This window comes from Mustela putorius, unplaced genomic scaffold (genome assembly GCF_011764305.1).
Source record: "Mustela putorius furo isolate JIRA1106 unplaced genomic scaffold, ASM1176430v1.1 tig00003942_pilon_pilon_pilon, whole genome shotgun sequence".
In the NCBI taxonomy this organism is placed as follows: Eukaryota; Metazoa; Chordata; class Mammalia; order Carnivora; family Mustelidae; genus Mustela; species Mustela putorius.
The window spans coordinates 15,826,173-15,846,933 of NW_025422087.1; the positions used below are offsets into that span (position 1 = coordinate 15,826,173).

Genomic DNA, 20,761 nt, shown 5'->3' on the forward strand with positions numbered 1-20,761 from the left:
CAATCTGGAAAAATGGATGCATTCCTAGAAACGTAAACTACCAAAACTGAAACAGGAAGAAATAAAGAACCTGAAAATACCCATAACAACAAAGAAATTGAATCGGTAATCAAAAATCCCCCAACAAACAAGAACCCAAGGCTGGATGGCTTCCAGGGGAATTCTACCAAATATTCAAAGATTAATACCTATTCTGAAACTGTTTCAAAAAATAGAAATGGAAGGAAAACTTCAAATTCATTCTATGAGGCTAGCATTACCTTGATCCCAAAACCAGATAAAGACCCCACCAAACACGAGATTACGTACAAATATCCCTGATGAACAAGGATGCAAAAATTCTCACTAAGATACTAGCTAAAAAAAAAAAAAAAAAAAAAAAAAAATTAAAAGGATTATTCACCACAACCAAGTGGAATTTATTCCTAGGCTGCAAGGTGATTCAACATCTGCAAATCATTCAATGTGATTCATCAAGAACCATATGATCCCCTCAATAGATGCAGAAAAAAGCACTTGGCAAAATACAGCATGGTTTCTTGAGAAAAACTCTCCATAGCGTAGGGATAGAGGGAACATACCTCAATATCATAAATGCCATATTAAAAAAAAATCCACAGTGAATATCCTCCTCAATGGGAAAAACAGAGCTTTTCCCCTAAGGTCAGGAACACAATAGAGGAACAGAGGGGAAGGAAAAGAAAAATAAAAATAGATGAAAACAGAGAGGGAGGCAAAACATAACAGACTCTTAACTCTAGGAAACAAACAGGACTGCTGGAGGGCAGGTGGGTGGGGGATGGGGTAACTGGGTGACGGGCATTAAGGAGGGCGTGTGATGTAATGAGCACTGGGTGTTTCAGGCAACTGATGAATCACTAAATTCTACTTCTGAAGCTAGTAATACAATGTTAATTAAACTGAATTTAAAATTTAAAACAGATTCTCTCTCTCCCTCTGCCACTCCCCCCTGCCCCCACTCACGCGTGTACATGCAGGCTCTCTCTCTCTCAAAAAAAAAAAGTGTTAAGTCTGTGTACTTTACTATAAAATACTCTTATCGGGCGCCTGGGTGGCTCAGTGGGTTAAACCGCTGCCTTCGGCTCAGGTCATGATCTCAGAGTCCTGGGATCGAGTCCCACATCGGGCTCCCTGCTCAGCAGAGAGCCTGCTTCCCTCTCTCTCTCTCTGCCTGCCTCTCCATCTACTTGTGATTTCTCTCTGTCAAATAAATAAATAAAATCTTAAAAAAAAAAAGAAATTATAAAATACTCTTATCAACATGTATACACATACTTGCATATGCATATGTATGTATGCATATATATGCAAAACATAAATCAGGCACATCAAATTTATCCAGCTTTAGAGATGGTACATAGTGTCTTAAATAGTCATAAGTAATACTGATGAGTGAAAAAGACAAAATACCTCTGGTGGTTTTTTCATTCAGATTCACACCGTATTTTGCCAAAGCTTTAATCACATCACTTTGCCCAGCCATGCAAGCAGCATACAACAAATTTCTCCCAACGATGTCTTCTTCCAAGAGTAGCTGCATGGCCTGATCATGATGAGGGTTCTCAGGATCCTCAAAAATCGTCTGCAAACCTTCTACATCCCCTGTGAGAGCAGGTTGTAAGAGGGGATTAAGAGGGACTGTTTCCTCTGGTTCTTTTGGTTCTTCTTCATCTTCTTCTTCTTCATCGTCTTCTTGCTGTGAGAAAAATGCTTTTTCTGAACTCTCTGATTCTGGAGGTCCTTCTGGCTCCATTAATCCCAAAAACACCTGAGGCCAAGAAAAAGTAATAGTAATCTACTCAAACTAATCAGGATTTGTTTATCTGCTTATTTCATCAGTCAACTGACAATATAGATGGGATAAAAATACTTAACTGGTTGAAAACAATTATAGAATAAGACACTTCATCCATGGAATCAATAGAGTTTATTGTGAACCTACTATAAGTCAGCACACTGCCTGAATATACACTAAAATGCTGAATGTGTGATATAAACAGTAAATTCAACAGGAACAGAAGGAGAAACAGATCAATGTGGCTAGATTTATCAGGAAAAGATTGAAAGAGAATGCAAATGAGATTCACCTGCCTAAACAAGGGTTTATATTGGGGAAAAGTGAGAAATACAGAGGGATTACCGGAGCCAGATTGAAACCTTAAAATTTAGGGGCGCCTGGGTGGCTCAGTGGATTAAGCCGCTGCCTTCAGCTCAGGTCATGATCTCAGTGTCCTGGGATCGAGCCCCGCATCGGGCTCTTTGCTCAGCGGGAGCCTGCTTCTCTCTCTCTCTCTCTCTGCCTGACTCTCCGCCTACTTGTGATCTCTCTCTCTGTCAAATAAATAAATAAAATCTTTAAAAAAAAAAATCTTAAAATTTAGGCAATGACATTTAGACAGAACTATTCATTCAGTGATGGTTACTAAAAGTTTACTAATATACTAAGTGCTCTTTGGGCACTATGTAAATTACGAAGAAGAATCAAATTTATTCCTGCCCTCAATGACTTACTATTTTAAGGGAGAAAATATGAGATGCACAAAATAAGTGTGATAAAAGGTAACAAGCGCTAAGTATCATAGGAAGGGATGAGATTAATTCCAGGCACAAGTAATCAAGGAATTCTTTGTGCTCAGTCTAGCAGAACACATATAAATTAGAGTAGCATATGTATAAGAATGTTCATAGCATCACTGTTCATAGCAATAAAAATCCTGGGCAGGAAAATGAAGCCCAAGAACAAAAGCATAAACTGTAGCAAGTCACACAAAATAGTATATAGTAATTAAAATGAATAAATTATAGTGACCCCCTGTGGTAGGCAGCTTCTAACATGGCTCCCAGTGATTCTCACCCTGTCTCCTAGTATTCACACCCTTGAATCAGTGACTTTCTTTTAATGAGAATACAGCAAGAGCAATGGGATGTCATTGCCACAATCAGTTATAGGAGACTGTAACTTTGTCTTGTTGGTATTCTCTCCCTGGCTCTTCTCATGCAATATGACGTAGAGGGTCACCTTTCAAGGAACAGAGGGCAACCTCTGGCCAACATTCAGTAAGGAATGGAATCCCTCAGTCCATTAGCTCGTGAGGAACTTAACTCTGCCAACAACACTCAATGAGTTTGGAAACGGATCTGCCCCAGTTGAACCTTCAGATGACAGCAGTCAATGGCAACACCTTGATTGTAGCTTCATGAGAGATGCCAAAGTGAAAGATCTAGCTAAGCTGTGCCCTGATTCCTGAGCCAGAGAAACATGGAGATAATGCATGTGCACTATTTTACATGTTTGGGGGTGTTTTGTCACCCAGCAGTAAATAACTGAAGCACATAATATGAATGAATGAATCTTATGAATACAATATTAACGGTAAAAAATAGATCCAAAAAGATTATATATAGCAAGATATATTTTTGTAAAGTTCAAAGCAATTAAAATTGCCATTTTAGGAATACAAATAGACTCAGTAACACTATTTTTTTTAAAAGAAGAAAAACTGACAGGGGCCCCTCAGTGGCTCAGTCATTGGGTATCTGCCTTCGGCTCAGGTCATGATCCCGAGGTCCTGGGATCGAGCCCTGTGTCAGGCTCCCTGCTCAGCAGGAAGCCTTCTTCTCCCTCTCATTCCCCCTGCTTGTGTTCCTTTCTCTTCAAAAAATAAATAAAAATCTTGAAAAAATATATTTTAAAAAAAGAAGAAAAGCAAGATTCAATAGAAGATTCAAGATCATGTTTGTGGCAGGAGGGTAGGGGGAAGACACAGGAAATGGGATAGATTCATATATTTAGTAAAATATATAGCATTTAACCTGGGCCATAAAAAATGGGCAAGATTTGGCCATTCAGAAGTCAGAAGGAAGGGCAATCTAATTAGAATAATATCTCTATTTACCATAGCCCTACATTAATCTCTACCTTCACTAAATGTGTATACTTATAAGCTGATGAAGTTAGGAATTCCTTGATTACAGAAAACAGAAAAATAATAAGACTGACCTTCAAAAGTAAAAGATTATTTTTTCACATAACAAGAAATGTAAAGGTGGAGATGGTTTAGCAGCTCAAAAATACACATGCAAGCTCTTTCTATCTTTCTATTCCACCATACTATGTAAGATTTTCATATCATGGCTATTGCCTCATAGTGACAAGAGGGCTGTCATAACTCCTGGCATCACATCTGCATTTGTGGCAGGAAAAAAAGGGAATCCTCGAGAGAATAGCTATGCCATCCATCTTTTTAAAAGGAAAGCCAAGTAAAATCTTTCCTAACAGCCCCTAACAGAGGCCAAACTGTATCCCTATATTTAAAAGAAGCCCAAAAAATAAAGCAAATTTCTCTATTATAATTATTATATCTCTATTATTTCTATTATAATAGAAGCAAACAAGGTAGACAGGGTTGGGAATGGGAGTTGTGAGCCAATCAGCCATGACTTCACCATAAGATTTGGTCCAAAGCCTCTCTGCTCGTGGAGAGCCTGCTTCCTCCTCTCTCTCTCTCTCTCTCTCTCTCTACCTGCCTCTCTGCCTACTTGTGATCTCTCTCTGTCAAATAAATAAATAAAATCTTAAAAAAAAAAAAAAAAGATTTAGCCCAAAGCTTATCTTTTTTTTTTTTTTTTAAGATTTTATTTATTTGGGGCACCTGGGTGGCTCAGTGGTTTAAAGACTCTGCCTTCAGCTCAGGTCATGGTCCCGGGTCCTGAGACTGAGCCCCACATCGGGCTCTCTGCTCAGCAGGGAGCCTGCTCCCCTCTCTCTCTGCCTGCCTCATTGTCTACTTGTGATCTCTGTATGACAAATAAATAAATAAAATCTTTTTTTTTTAAGATTTTATTTATTTATTTGATATAGAGACAGAGAGTGAGCAGAATTAGGCAGAACAGCAGGCAGGGTTCTGCTGAGCAGGGAATCCAGTGCGGGGGCCCAGTCCTGGGACCCTGAGATCAGGACCGGAGCTGAAAACAGATGCTTAACCAACTGAACCACCCAGGCGCCCCCTAAGGCTGATCTTTGAAACTGTTTCATTTAACTCCTTCATTTTACAGGATAAATATAGAAAAAATTTATAATCCTTTTGAGGGCTAGCATCTAACTCTCCACCCTCCCAACATACACACACACACACACACACACACACACACACACACACCCCTTCTTAAAGAATCCCAATCTCCATTTTAGAGATTTCTAGTGGAAGACAAAGCTAACTTTCCACTATATAAGCCACAGAAGCAAGATCCTCCTCCTCTCCGTCTCAGCACAAGGTTGGGGACAAAAATGTAAATTAGGCACTGCCAGTCAGCTGCTCAATTCTAGGATCGTGACACTTTCTGCTGTTGTTTTTAATCATTTCATTTTTTTTCATTCACATATAACACTGTATTAGTTTAATTAACACAACATAATGATTTGATTTATATATCTATTGTAAAATAATTACCACAGCTAACATCCATCGCCCCATATAATTAAGAAATATTTTCTTGTGATGCAAACTTTTAAGATCTAATCTCTCGGCAACTTTCAAATACAATAATACAATACAGTATTGTATTTAATTCAATGCAGTATTGTTAACTATAGTCCCTATGCTGTACAGTGCATTCCCAGAACATATTAATCCTGTAACTGGAAATTTTTACCTTTTGACCCTCTTTACCCATTTCACCTACCCCTAACTCTACCTCTAGCAACTACCAATCTGTTCTCTGTATCTGTGGGTTAAGTTTTTTTAGCTTGTAAAATAAGGGACCAGGATCTTGACACTTGAACAGGGGACACAGGAATATGAGGCTAGTTGAAGGTCATTCATCACAGTGACTCAAGGGCGTACTGATCAAACTTCCTGCTATGAGAACAAGCTGTGGTTCTTGTGGTCTGACTCTCCAGAGCTCCCTTGGTTCCTGCTCATTTCCAGGCTCTGCATGATCATGCAAGCCCCTGATATAGTACTGACACAGCTGTCGTCCCTAAAATCAGATCTCCCCTTTCTTTAGGAACAGAACCCTACTCTCTTTTTTTAACCATACATTTTTTTAAAAAACCAATATTTATATTGGAATAAAACTGCTTCCCAGTCTCTTCTGCAACATGATGTGCCCATATGTCCAAATGGGAGACCTAAGATGTAAATCGTCATGTAGTATGCAACTTCTAGGAAAGTGTGGTTCCTTCTCACTGGATTGGACATGACTGCTAGCGCTTGCACAGCTAGTTTGGACCATGAGGTGGCTGTCCTGTCCAAACACATATATATTGTTTACATATATATTGTATTATACATAGTATATATAAATAATTTTTATGTATTATATAGTACATATTAGTTTATGATATCTTCTTTCAATTTTACATATGTAAATGTCTATATATCTATATATCTATATATATATATCTTCTACTAATAGGCAAAACAACCAATTAATTTATGATCAGTGGTAATGGACACTTGGACACTTGTCCTGGGTACACTGCATATATGGGATATACTTGCATGTATATCATTAACCTAAATACCATTTATCCTTACCATATGTAATACACTGATGTCTTTATTCCCATTATATTTTTAAAATTTTTCTTTTTTAAAGATTTCATTCATTTATTTGACAAAGATCACAGGCAGGGAGAGAGGCAGGCAGAGAGAGAGGAAGGGAAGCAGGTTCCCGGCTGAGCAGAGACCCAGATGCGGGGCTCGATCCCAGGACTCCGGGATTATGATCCGAGCTGAAGACAGAGGCTTTAACCCACTGAGCCACCCAGGTGCCCCAAAGTTTTCATTTTTTTAAGTAATGTCTACACCCAATGTGAGGCTCAAATTCAGCACCCTGAGATCAAGAGTCGCAAGCTCTACCAACTGAGCCAGACAGGCATCCCTATTCCCATTATATTTTTTAAGGCTGGTGCCACCCACCAAATTGATACAAGCCACACTGTGAAAAAACATTAGTTTTGAATAACCTCTATGGAACTATACCAGGAAATCAACAAGAGAGAATTTAACAGAAGTTAAACAGCATGTGTTTATGGTTAATAGCTTGGGTGACATATGTTTCAATGTACCCAGGGCAGTTCCAGTTACATCTGTTCCCCTGCTGTAATTTTTAATAGCACCCTCTCTTACTCTCAAAGGTGTCTATCATTACCACACAATAAGTTATTTTGTCACCCTATTAATAACATTGTGATCTCCTGGAACATATCCACTATAGATATCCATATTCAAACCTTAGGGAACAGAGGCAGAATATGCTTAAAATGCCTTTCCTCACCGGCCTAGTGGGGTCCCAGAGAGGAGACCTTAAAGATACTGAGAAAATCCTATTTACATCTCATATATATTCCTGTTACTAGGTCTAGAATAATGTTTCTTTTCTTCCTCCATTCCTACTATCCAAATCCTATTTAGGCCAAGCTATCAACCTATTTTCTTCCTGAAACTTTCCTGGACTCCTCTCTAGAATGAACAGGGGCCTCTTCCTCCTATGATCTCCAAAGGCCATTATACATAGTCTATAACATACAAGTTACCAAGTATGGTATTACATTATTTTCTATTTGTTTCAAATACAGAAGACATCACTTAATTAGATTAGAAACTGGATGGGGGCAAGGATCAAGCCTTAGATTTCTCTTGTGTCCCTTCCAGACTTACCACAATTCTTGACGTATGTTTTCAATAACTCTTAACATCAAGCTTGCGATTCCTAGTGCTGCTCTTCACAGGCAAGAACAATGGGTTTTGGAGTAAAAAAGACTCGAGTTTACAATCTAATCCTGCAATTAATTTACTAGCTGCATAAATACTGGGTGATTTACCTAATCTCTTGTAGGAATACCACTAGACCTAGTTTGTAGGATTGTTCTAAGAATTAATAAATTTGATGTTGCATATGTCAAGCCCATGGTGAGCTCTCAGGAAACAAAACCAATCGTCGTCATTATGTCATCATTCCTCCAGCAAGAGCATTCATGAAATAAAAGAATAGATGGTAATACTATTATTCTTTTTCTTTAATACACAGTTGTCCTATGCATGGTGTGAGTAAATTATTTTCTACTCTACCACCACCAAATATTTGATTACAGACAGATTATTTTGCATCTAGAGATCAGTGTGGTCCCAAGTTAATTCAGAGATTGATAAATAAACTGGATCAAATACTGGAAATATTATTCAGGCCAGAATACTCAAAGCTACTTTGATATACCCTTGAATGGAGCTTAATTTCCATATCAGCCCAGAATTAACATGATTAGGGCAGCATTTCTCAAATTCCCTGATCTCAGGGCTCTTTACCCTCTTAAAAATGGAGAGCCCCCAAAATTTTTGTGTGGGTTATATCTATCAGTATTTACCATATTAGAAAAAAACATTTATCATATTAGAAATTAAAACTTAAAAATCTTTAAGATATGTATTAGTTCATGTTAAAACAATTACATGTTAACATACAAATTATAGTTTATGAAAAATATATTTTATAAGGAAAATTTGATCAGAAGAGTGGCTTATTTTACATTTTTGCAAATCCCTTTAATGTCTGACTTAATAGAAAAGAGATGGGTTCAAATTCCTGCTTCTGCTTTCATTCCCATGATGTGTGATGTTGTGATAGCAACTGTCATTGAGCCTCCAGAAAACCACCATAACATGTGAGAGAATGAGAATACAAAGACAAATGATGTGTAAGAATGAATATGCAGGGCGCCTGGGTGGCTCAGTGGGTTAAGCCGCTGCCTTCTGCTCAGGTCATGATCTCAGGGTCCTGGGATCGAGTCCCGCATCGGGCTCTCTGCTCAGCAGGGAGCCTGCTTCCTCCTCTCTCTGCCTGCCTCTCTGCCTACTTGTGATCTCTCTCTGTCAAATAAATAAATAAAATCTTAAAAAAAAAAAAAAAAGAATGAATATGCAGATAGCTTTATCGGTGAACTCCCTGAAAAATGTCAAAAGGACCCCAAGGGAATCCTCAGATCATACTTTAAGAGCCACTGGACTAGGACAAAGTCCTAGGACTTAAGTCACCCTGGTCTATGGTCAAACCTACAAGACTGTTCTACCCCAAATCTAAACTAAATTGAGATCAGCCTTTCCGAAATAAAAGGGCAAAGTGAAGTCTTCCAGAGCATTTATCCTTAAGCCTGCCTTTTAAAAGACATGTAATCTGGTGGGAAAAAAAGTAAACTCTTCTGTCATATGTTTGGTGGTCTATTGTTGACTGTGTCCTTCATCATACTGGTGTTTTTTTTTTTTTTATTTTGAAGACAGAGCAAAGAATTCTATTCTTTATGGTTTCTTCTTCTTATAGCATAGAAGTTTTAGAATATTTTAAAGTACTTTTACTGTGACTATAAGTACTAATAGGATGATCATAATAACATAGCTTTTCCTTTCTTCCTGTTATCAATATTCTATATATTGAAATGTTTTTTTAAAGATTTATTTATTTGAGAGAGAATGAGAGTGAGCATAGGGAGAGGGAGAATCTCAAGCCGACTCCCCACTGAGCACAGAGCCCAACACAGGGCTGGATCTCACTACCCTGAGATCATGACCTGAACAGAAATCAGAAGTAAGATGCTTACCCGAGCGAACCACCCAGGTACACCTACACTGAAAATGTTTAACTCTACTTCCTCACTAATATTTTTGTTTTAGAAAATACTTATTTTCCACAAGAAATATGTAATTTATATTTAACATATAATAGAATTATTTTTATTATTGTTAAAAGAAGTAATGTGTTTTTAATTCTCAGTTTTAATTTCTAATTCTTACTATATTTTTAATGCTGATTTTATGGCTAGATAAAACCCACCTAAAGGAAAGCTTTTCAGATCAGTAATTTTTTGAGTGTGTAATGGAGTACCGGCACCAAAAAGTTTGAGGACCACTGTTCTAAGACATGGATGAGATCCAGAAATGGCAGAGTCTTCTTGTAGGGGCCACTGGAACCAGAGCGGAAGGAAAGTCACAGAAGGTTCAGGGCACTGATCAAACCAGGAGAGATCTGTTCACAAGGGACAGGACTCCGAACATGACAAAGGGGCCTCAGTTGCCCAAAAGTTTCGTGAATCCCCATATATCCACACACCAGAACAGCATCTCAAGGACAGTATCAGGGGACAAGTTACCTGAGAACCTAAATATCTTTGCATAAGAGAAATTAAACATTAGACAAAGAAGCCAGTTACAGATGTGTCTAAACTTTAAAACCACAGAACATTTTAATTTTTTCCTGATAACTGATGAGTGAGGGCTCACAAAAGAATCTAGGTCACAGACAAAAATTAAATTCTGTTTTCTTTGCCCATAGAAGTTACAATGTAAATCAAAATTGCATGGGGTGCCTGGGTGGCTCAGTGGGTTAAAGCCTCTGCCTTTGGCTCAGGTCATGATCCCAGGGTCCTGGGATGGAGCCCCACATCGGGCTCTCTGCTCAGCAGGGAGCCTGCTTCCTCCTCTCTCTGCCTGCCTCTCTGCCTACTTGTGATCTCTGTCAAATAAATAAATAAAATCTTTTAAAAAAAAATTGCAACCCAGGTACCTATAACCAAACGTTCATAGAGAATGTAAGCACAGAGAGGGGAGACAGGGTTGGAACTATGAAGGCAGAAGGGCAGAGCAGTCTGTGAGTCAGAGGGCCCATGCTTTAGTCCTAATTCTGGTATTTAATAATCACGTGACTTTTCTGAACTCACACTCTTTATTCGTGAAATGAGAACAGCACCTGCTCGGCTTTACTTAATTCGTGTTGGAAAGCAGGGCAAAAACTCGTCCTTTTAAGCATGAAGTGCGAACTCATTTGAGGTTGCTCAGGCACTGTTAAAAGAACATCACAGGGGCCCCGGTCCTACCCCGTAGGCCATTCCCCAGTCCACTGGGGAAGCCGCCAGTAAATCAGCAGTGACGGTGAGACAGGGATATAATGGAGATACAAGCAAAGAGCACTGAGAGTAAAGACACTGGACACTTAAATTAGACCGGCAGCGAGGAGGTTGGGAAGAGGCTTCCCAGAAGTGGGGACACCCCATGATGGAGGAGTAGGAAGGAGTCTTAAAACAAGAAGGGAAGGGCAACCCAGGTCATGAGAAGGAGACACAAAGGGCAAGGAGGCAGACAAGCTCGACGTTACGATGAATAGATCTTAAGGCCCTTTTAAGCTAATTGAATTCTTCTTCAAAAAAACGTGGCCCCTCGAGGATTTTAAGTCCCAGCTCAAGGAGAGGGCCCCAAAGGGCAGCCCTGGGCCCCTGGGGTTAAAGAAAGGAAGGCCTGAGGAAGCGCAAACAGAGTGACAGTCCCAAGAGGCCCGGGGGGCGGGGGGCGGACACCAGTCACTTCTGGACAGCGGAGCTCGCCTTCCGGCCTGAATCCCTCAGGGACACTCGGGGATCTCCGAGGCTGCCCGCGGGGCGGGAGCCGCTCTGCAAAGCTCTGGGCAGAGGCAAAGCCTGAAGACGCCGCGGTCGACGCCCACTCCCCTAGGCTCGGCCCCCGCGGCCACACGGGAAAAAACCCATTCCTCTTCCCACCCCACCACGGCCCAACCCGGAGCGCCCACCGCTGCCCTCGGCGCAAGACCCCGACTCACCGCTCCCCAGGCCCCCGAGTTCCGCGGTTACCATGGCGACGGCGCACCCGCGCCCGGTAGCGCCGCCCAGAGCGCCGCGGTTCCGGCGGCGCGCGAGGGTCGAGGTCGGCAGGTGCGAGTCGAGAGGGCGGGAGGAAACCCAAAGGATCTCAGCCGCCCGCGTTAAATCGCTGCGTTCGGGTGGGGGCGGGGGCGGTCTTTATTTTGTAAATTTTCTACCGTTTGGACTGTATATACTCTACAGTTTAAAAAATAAATTTTGGAAAATAAGGCGTGCGCATTGGTTGCAGGTCCGTCTTAAGTCTTATCTTTGGCTCTTTGAACTAAAGAACTTTCCCAGAAATACGAGGATGCGTTCTGAAAACTACGAAACGTTGTAATATAACCGACAGCTTGCTTGATGTTCTAGGCTGTTAGAAGTCTTTTTCTTGTGGTTCATGGTCATTGTCACCAAGCCCGTTTCCTGAGAATTCACAAGTGCCAACTATGTCAGGCGTGGAAGGGCCTAGGAAATTAGTATCTAGCTTGCTTGAGGAATTTAAGATCCAAAACAAACAACGTTTTAAAAGGGAGGATGGGAAGGGGTGGACCAGGGGCATCAAAAGGAGACAGGAAAAAAGTGCCACACTTACCCAGAAACTATATAAATGTCCGCATTAATCACAGAGTGAAGACCAGGAAGTTTTGGAGCTGATTCATGAGTGAAGGAAAGCATTTGTTTATTTACTATTTCTACAAGGAAATAGTTAAGGAGGAGGTAATATTTCAGTAGAGCTCAGAACATCTGAGCTGACGGCTGAATAGCTTAGTTTTAAAATAAATATTTGGCTTAAGATCCAAGTGAAATATTGCTACCATAGATCTGAACTTCTGGAATAAAAAATAAGTTTGAGAAAAAAATTTAATTATTAGATTTCTCTTATTCAAAGTAGTTGTAATAGTCAAAATATTAGAGTTTGACATTATAGATAGGAACAATAGTCTAGAAATTTTGTCATCTGCTAGCTCACTCCTGCAATCAACACATAGCACATTTGCTCTACTAAGCACTCATTTCCTACTGAAATTGTTGAAAGAGCAAGATATTTTAGGTATTTCACTTTTAATATGTTATATGTATGTACTATGTTTTTCATAGTCTGGCTGAGGTTTCTTTTTTAGCATCTGGATGGGAGATGACTTCTGATGCATGATCGCTCTTGAATCTGTTTTTAATTTGTCTTCATTAGGTGTGAAGAATTCTCAAATACAACTGTTTATGGAAAGTCTTAAATGGATTCCAATACTGAAAGTTAAATAGAATTCGTAAAAGATTATTTTTAGTGCTCTGAATGCTAGAAAGGATGGGAAGACTCTAAGTAGGTCCGAGAAACCTAAAAGCAAAGGAGCCCTATTCTCTGCTTAACTCCATGTCAGAAACAATTGCCTGATTCATTTAGGCAGACCAGGTGAGAAACAGCCTTCCGGAGGAAAATTCTGGCATGGGAGTGGCCCAGATCCAGTAGAAAGATTTTCATGATCCTCTCTAACTCCCATCCCCTGCCCCGCAAGTTTGGCATGAGAATATTGAAGAGAGCCATTAGATCTGAAGAGGCTAAATGGATGCAGAAGAGCAACAACCTGTGGGTACTAATGATGGAGGTCCAGATATGACAGTGAAGTCCTGGTGTACAAATGGCTTAAGGAGCAGATGAGTTAACCAGTATTCAAGCCCCCTCAAAATTAGGTCAGCTCCAGAAAATTATAGTGGGCTGGAGGTTTCCAAATTGATTGAAAGTAGAAGTATTTTATAGTATTTAGTAGAATATTTTATTCTTTTTTCAATTGTTACAATAAATTACTTTTTTATAGGGGCACCTGAGTGGCTCAGTTGGTTGTGTCTGTCTTCTGCTCAGGTCATGATCCCATGGTCCTGGGATTGAGTTCTGCACTGGGCTCCCTGCTCAGTGGGGAGTCTGCCTCTCCTTGTTCCTATACCCCTCCCCTCTGCTCCTTCTCTGTCTCTCTGTCAAATAAATAAATAAAATCTTTTAAAACACTACTTTTTTTTTAAGTAATCGAAAAAAGGATTAGATTTCTATTACTTGTAACATCAATGTCTCATAATATGGAAAGGGGAAAATATAGTATGGCTTTATTTTAGAAACATGCTGTCCATTGAGATAAATTCCCAAAATGAAAGTTGGAAAGGATAAAATTGCAGGTAATTGTTTTGCTTATAGAAGAAAAAACTGTGCATGAATATTATCAGTTAGAGGATCAATGTTATACAAAGACAGGTTTCTAGCAGGATGCTCTAGTACTCTCTCACCCTCTCCATTTCAACAACTTTGTGTCAGTGACTTAAGTATAGCCCTGTAAGACACACCTAACAAATGACCCAATGCTCAGAATAATAAATAATATGATAGAAGATTACAGAATGAAAATCCAAAAGTGGGGGCGCCTGGGTGACTCAGTGGGTTAAAGCCTCTGCCTTTCAGCTCAGGTCATGATCTCAGGGTCCTGGGATGGAGCCCCCACATTGGTCTCTCTGCTCAGCAGGGAGTCTGCTTCCTTCTCTCTCTCTCTCTCTCTCTGCCTATTTGTGATCTGCATTTGTTAAATAAATAAATAAATAAAAATTTTTAAAAAACCAAAACCAAAGGGTAAATAGAAATTCAAAAGGCAAAGAAGTGGGAAAAAGCATTCAAAAAAAAATTGTAAAAAAAAAATGGAGTCATAAAATATGTCATAAGTCAAAAAATAAATAGAGAAACAAATGCATATGTAGATAGAAACAGGCCAGGGATATGTGGTTGAAAGAAGCAGGAGATGTAATTAAAGAGATTGGAAGAGGTCAGACAGCAATACGGAGAACAGTTTGGAGGAAGATAAGACAACAGGCACGAAGAGAAGCCAAGGGTGACTCCCGGGTTTCCCCTGGGTGACCAGGTGGCTAGGGGTCTTCTAATTCAGAGGGAGGGTTTGAATCAGGATGATGTGTGCAGTCTTAGACACGCAGAGGCAGAAATATCAGTGTGCCTCCAGCCAGCATACATTTGAATCTAAAGGTCAGTAGAGGCGCCTGGGTGGCTCAGTTGGTTGAATGTCTGACTCTTGGTTTCAGCTCAGGTCATGCTCTCAGGTCATGATCTCAGAGATCATGATTTAGCCCCTCCACCTCCCCCACCAGGCTCTGTGCTCAGCAGGGGAATGTGCTTGAGATGCTCTCCCTCCCTCGGCCCCTCCCTGTGCATCCTCACATGCATGCTCCCTTCTTTTCTCTCTCTCCTCAAATAAACAAATCTTTAAAAAAAAAAAAAAAAAAAAGCTCAATAGACAAGACTGGAATATAAATAAAAATGTGGGGGTCATTGGCATATAAATGTTAGGCATAAAAAAAAAAAAAGGAAGACATAAAAACCTTCAAAGAGTTATCCAGGGTGATGCATAAAAGACCAGAGTGCTAAGGGCAAGCGATGGGAACAGGAACGTTAAGGAGTAGGCAGAGGAAGATAGGGAGAGAATGAACAGGCCCAGGTAAGCGTGGCAGCATAGAAACCAAGGAAATTGTTTCAAAAAAGAGTTGGGAAAAAAAATGACAATGGAATTTGTCACTTGGGGTAACCTTTATGGGATCAGTTTTAGTGAAGGGTAATAGACAAAAATCAGGAGTGCAGTGGAATGAGTAAATGAAGGAGGGAGATGAGGAAGTAGACCACTAGGAATAGAATATTCTAGCTTTGAAGAAGGTAGAATAAAAAGCTTTTTCAGAAAACTGTCTCCTTGCAGGAAGTATCTCTATTTTTCATGTAAGACAGGTTTGGCATTTGTCAGACATAACATCAGTGTGATTGGTTTAATAACAATAATTGAAATGAAGTGATGGTAGAGAAGATCTGCTATTCTTTTGAGAAATTCCAATAAGACGTTGAGAAATAAGAAATGGCTCAGTTGTTAAAGGAATACAAAGTATCTAGGGAGATGTTGTGGCAGGGAGAGGATCACAGAAGCCCATGTGTATCTATAATGTGACAGCAAGGAACTTGCTGAAAGAGAAGATTAAGAAAAAAGATGACCAATGAAGTAAGATCCTAAGGGAAATTGAAGGATAAAGGGCTAAATTATCTATGGAATGATGGCCTCAAATAGGAGGAACTTCACTTGCTCTTTTAATTTTGAAGTGCAAAAAAGTAACAGAAGCTTGGATGCAGTTAATTTTTCATCCTATGGAATTTATGGTCAAAGAAAACCCAGCTTGGGCACCTGGGTGGCTCAGCTGGTTAAGCGCCTGCCTTCAGCCCAGGTCATGATCCCAGGGTCCTGGGACCAAGTCTTACATTGGGCTCCCTGCTCAGCAGAGAGCCTGCTTCTCCCTCTTCCTCTGCCTGCCACTACCCCTGCTTGTGCTTGCTCTCCCTCTGTGTCAAATAAATAAATAAAATCTTTAAAAAAGGAGAAGAAAATCCAGCTTGATGACCTTGGACTAAGAATGCTTAAGCTGAGGGAGAAAGGCATGAGAAGGGTGAGAATAGCATGAAGATTTGCCAAAACAAGTGAAAACTTTGGTTGCACTGAAGAGGTGATTGAGGTTGAAAACTATGAATTCGAAGTCTGCTAACCCTGCCCAGTTGAGTGATCTTCTCCAGCAATGTCTCCAGCAATGCTCAGATACCCAGCTTGCTCTTAAGTTAGTATGACAGAGGTAGGCAGGTACGTGTGGATGAAAAGCGCTGGGCAGAAAAGTTGGTCCTTTTCCCTTTGCTTATGGGAGATAACTTCTAAGCCCTTGGAATGAACTGCCTGGCTTTGTTTACCTGGAGCCCTTACATCATGCTGCAAAAGTCTATGCTAACAATACAACTTACACTGGGACCTGAGACCATGCAGCATCAGCTCAGCCTACGCCTCAGCTGGAGACGAACCATTTCTCTAACTCCTACAGATCCCTTCCTTCCACTCTGACCCTGATGCTTATTATAATAATTGTATCTACCTGGCCTCTGATGATTAAGTTACGTCATCTAGCCTCTCTTCTGTGTATGAGGGAAATGGGGCCATCCTGACATCCTCACCGTAATCAGGGAGCCCAGTTCTGTGTCAGCATCTCCTACCATCAATCTGGTCAACAAGAAGAGAGCCAATACTGAATTAATTAATGGTTCTGGATACCCCTCTCAATAGCACCTTCCTTATTACTTTGGTAAATGGTCTGCCTCCAGTCCCTCCCATGGAATATAATTGCTTGGTGGGTCTTCTGGGTTTACATAACATATTGACTCTAGCATGCTCATTTCTTTGAACTTTTTGAGCTCTTATTCTACTTCCTTCCATGGAAATTCTGGCACCTTTCCTTCACTTAGCATGGGTTATCACTTTCCATGCTTATGAAGCCATTCTACAGCATGTTTGCACCATCTCCTGAGATCCTTGCCAGGTTAAATTCTGTATCCCAGCAGAGTGCTTCAAAAGTTAATTAAACCCCCTTGTTCAACTTTGTATACTGTCTCCCCAGATCCAGTATCCCCAGAACTCAGTCCCGTGTACACTCACTCAGATCCTGAGCTCCTGGGATACAGTCCCTTTTACTCTGTCATCATGTGGATTCTCCCATATCCTGAGCTCCTCAGGGTATATGTTGTCCTTTCCTACATTATCAGGCCTAATGTATCCCCAGCTGGGTAACTTAGTGCCTTATTTCTATTTACTAGCCTACTGGTAAACCTAGACAATGGAAGACAGGGCTGATCCTCAAAGGGTTCTTGTTGTCCTACAGCAAGGAAGGAACATTAGCCTGAGGGAAGAGGGGGGCCACTTCTTTGGCTCAAAAGGTTCACGAATCTTTGGGAATTAAATATTTTAGGGTGGAGGGACCCAAATGTCCTCATCCCATATGTCAAGTTCCCACTCTTTCCAACTAGTACCCTGTTCTTGGCATAGCAGACTTGCTGATAGGTTCTGCTGCTCTTATGATTAAGTCCTGGAATTGGTCCCGAGCTTTTCCTGCCTTCTAGTTGCAGAAGACGAGAACCTATTTGTTATCTGGGAAATCCTTTGGTTTTCATGCTTTGTTTTTATTTTATTTTTTTTAACTTTATTTATTTGACAGACAGACATCACAAGTAGGCAGAGAGACGGCAGTGGGAGGGAAGCAGGCACCCCGCTGAGCAGAGAGCCCGATTCGGGGCTCGATCCCAGGACCCTGAGATTATGACCTGAGCAGAAGGCAGAGGCTTCACACACTGTGCCACCCAGGCGCCCCTCATGCTTTGTTTTGAATAGATAATTAATTACTCTGCATTTCATCCGATGACATCAAATGAACTTAACCACAACCCACCCCTATTTCTTCTGTATATTTCTAACACCTGATACATTGGACCCATAAGAATGTTTCCTCCCACTGAAATACACAGTTTGCTAATAGTGGAGGTTTTCACAATTGCACTGCTGTTGTTAGGGACTAATTACCCTCTTTCCACCACCAGGGAGTATATATCTCTACTAGCCTGGCAAGCTGATGCTCCAACACAAAAAATCCTGTCTTCCTAACTGCTTCCTGAGCCACTCCTGGCATTCCTAGCACCAACTGTCATTGTGAGGCTACTCCAGAAACATATTCTGAGATGGAGTTGGGCATGCAGGAAATTAGACTTGGGGTCAAGACCTAGAAAGAAAGGTAAGGAAGCAGGTCAGAGAGAGAAGTTAAGCTACAGTGCTATCTCAACCAAGTCCTGTGCAGACTCTCTGGGGAACTCTGTAGTTGGGATGGTCTTTCAGAGTTGTCCCAAGATGGGACAAGGGAGCTGTGTCTTTGTACCTCCATATCAACTAGTCATTGGCTAAGCCTTCACTGGAAGGGAGGAAGGCCTTGGGTGGGCAGCTCTCTTCCACCAGGGTGCTTTCCACAAAAGGCTAACAGCTGAGATCTGTCTGTTCACAGCACTTCCAGTGACTGGTGGATTACATCCATAATTTCTGAAGGGTGCCTGGCTGGCGTGTTACATGGCTCACTATATGCCGTCAATGTGACATGCAGCTCCATCCATCTGTTTTTCAGCATTCAGATATTGCTTTTTTTTCCCCCAATTAAATCTTGTTTGAAATTACTGAACACATTGAAATAAAATGCCTTCAATTTTATTGAAATAAAAATAAATGTTATCTAAGTAAATAATAAAATTTTATTTAAATAAAAGTAGATTTCACTTATGTGAATTTTTAGTTATTAAGAGCATTTAATAAATTAAAATATAAAATGCAATGCTCTCAAAGAAATCTGACTTCTATCCCTAACCCTTCTGTTATCTCCTTTTCCTCTAGCCAACCATTTTTATTAAGTTTCACTTTATCAGGGTGCCTGTGTGGCTCAGTGGGTTAAGCGTCTGCCTTCAGCTCAGATGGTGATCTCAGGGTCCTGAGATCGATCCTATTGGGCCCCCTGATCAGCGGGGAGTCTGCTTCCTCCTCTGCTGCTCATGTTCTCTCTCTCTTTCAAATAAAATAATCATATATATATATATATATATATATATATATATATATATACACACATACACCTTCATATACTTACATATCATATTTCCTTGCTTAATCAAAGTTATCATGTTACACACACCACGTACTTAGTTTTTTTCACTTAACAATATATCCTGAAGAAGTGTCATGTAAGTGTTCTAAGATCTTTCTCGTTTCTTTTTATAGCTGCATAATCCTCATTATGTGGATATCCCATTGTTTATTCAATCAGTCCCCTATTGAGAGGTTCTGTGGTTGTTTCCATTCTTTTCCTGTTACAAAGAATCCTGCAGCTAATAACCTTATGTATAACTTTTTGGTTTTTTTTCTTTTTATATTTTTGCAAGTGTTTCCTTGGGATAGCAGGATTGCTGGGTCAGAGGGTAGATGCTAATACATATAAGCTAATATATATGTTATATTTATATTATATATAATATAGCTATAGTGTGCATTTTTCTTATTATCAGCAAGAGTAAACATATTTTCAAATGTTTAAGGGCCATTTCTTTTCTTGAGGACTGCCTGTTCATGTATTTTGCCTAATTATCTATATTATATGTTTTTTCCTATGTATATATTTGATTATGAATCTTTTGTGATATGTACTGCTAATATTTTTTCATGTCATTTTTTAACTTCACTTGTAATATTTTTCCCATGGAAATTTTTTTTTTTAAGATTTTATTTATTTATTTGACAGACAGAGATCACAAGTAGGCAGAGAGTGAGGGGGGTGGTGGAGAAAGCAGGCTCCCTGCCAAGCAGAGAGCCTGATGCAGGGCTCAATCCCAGGACCCTGAGATCACGACCTGAGCTGAAGGAAGAGGCTTAACCCACTGAACCACCCAGGCACCCACCCCCCCATGGAAAATTTTTAAATACAAATTTATAAATCTTTTTGCCTCTAGATTTTGAGTCATAGGGAAGTTTTTCTCCATTCTTTTTTTTTTCTTTTTAGGATTTTATTTATTTATTTGACAGACAGAGATCACAAGTAGGCAGAGAGGCAGGGAGAGAGAGAGGGGGAAGCAGGCTCCCCACTGAGCAGAGAGCCCGATGCGGGGCTCGATCCCAGGACTCCAGGATCATGACCTGAGCCGAAGGCAGAGGCTTTAACCCACTGAGCCACCCAGGCGCCCCTTTCTCCATTCTTAATAAAGAAATTCATCTATGTTTTCTTGTCCTATTTTTATGCTTTTACTATTTGCATTTAGACTTCTGATAATCTGGTTGTTGTGGGGTATAGAGGACCCAAGCTCTTCACCCCCAACATGTGACAATTCTGAAGGGCTATCCTAACCCCCAAGATTTCCATGGGGTCTTCAAGAGGCCTTTGGTGAGACTGCAGGGGATCTAGTTCCTTATATGGAATAGAGCTTGTCTTTTTCCACATGGATTTTGTCTTTTTCCATAGCTGTGTCAGCATCATTTATTTTTTTTAAGATTTTTAAAAAATTTATTTGACAGTGAGAGAGATCACAAGTAAGCAGAGTGGCAGGCAGAGAGAGAGGGGGAAGCAGGCTCCCCACTGAGCAGAGAGCCTGATGTGGGGCTCGATCCCAGGACCCTGAGATCATGACCTGAGCAGTAGGCAGAGGCTTAACCCACTGAGCCACCCAGGCACCCCTGTCAG

The 20,761-nt window shown here is 40.5% G+C and overlaps 1 protein-coding gene across 3 annotated transcripts in view; it reads right to left on the reverse strand.

Annotated features, from left to right (window-relative positions):
- Positions 1–12,332, reverse strand: part of ANKRD45 (ankyrin repeat domain 45) — a 55,253-nt gene extending 42,921 nt beyond the window's left edge. The window contains exons 1-2 of one of the 3 annotated variants that reach the window (XM_013061194.2): positions 12,258–12,332; positions 1,432–1,789 (exon numbers count right to left, since the gene is read on the reverse strand). In XM_013061194.2, the coding sequence (XP_012916648.1) occupies positions 1,432–1,774 (343 nt within the window). In that variant the 5' untranslated portion in view covers positions 1,775–1,789; positions 12,258–12,332. Of the gene's footprint in view, positions 1–1,431; positions 1,790–11,625; positions 11,730–12,257 lie in introns of those variants that run through there. The other 2 variants (XM_013061193.2, XM_004761932.3) reach the window with 2 other exon arrangements.
- Positions 12,333–20,761: the final 8,429 nt, after the last annotated feature.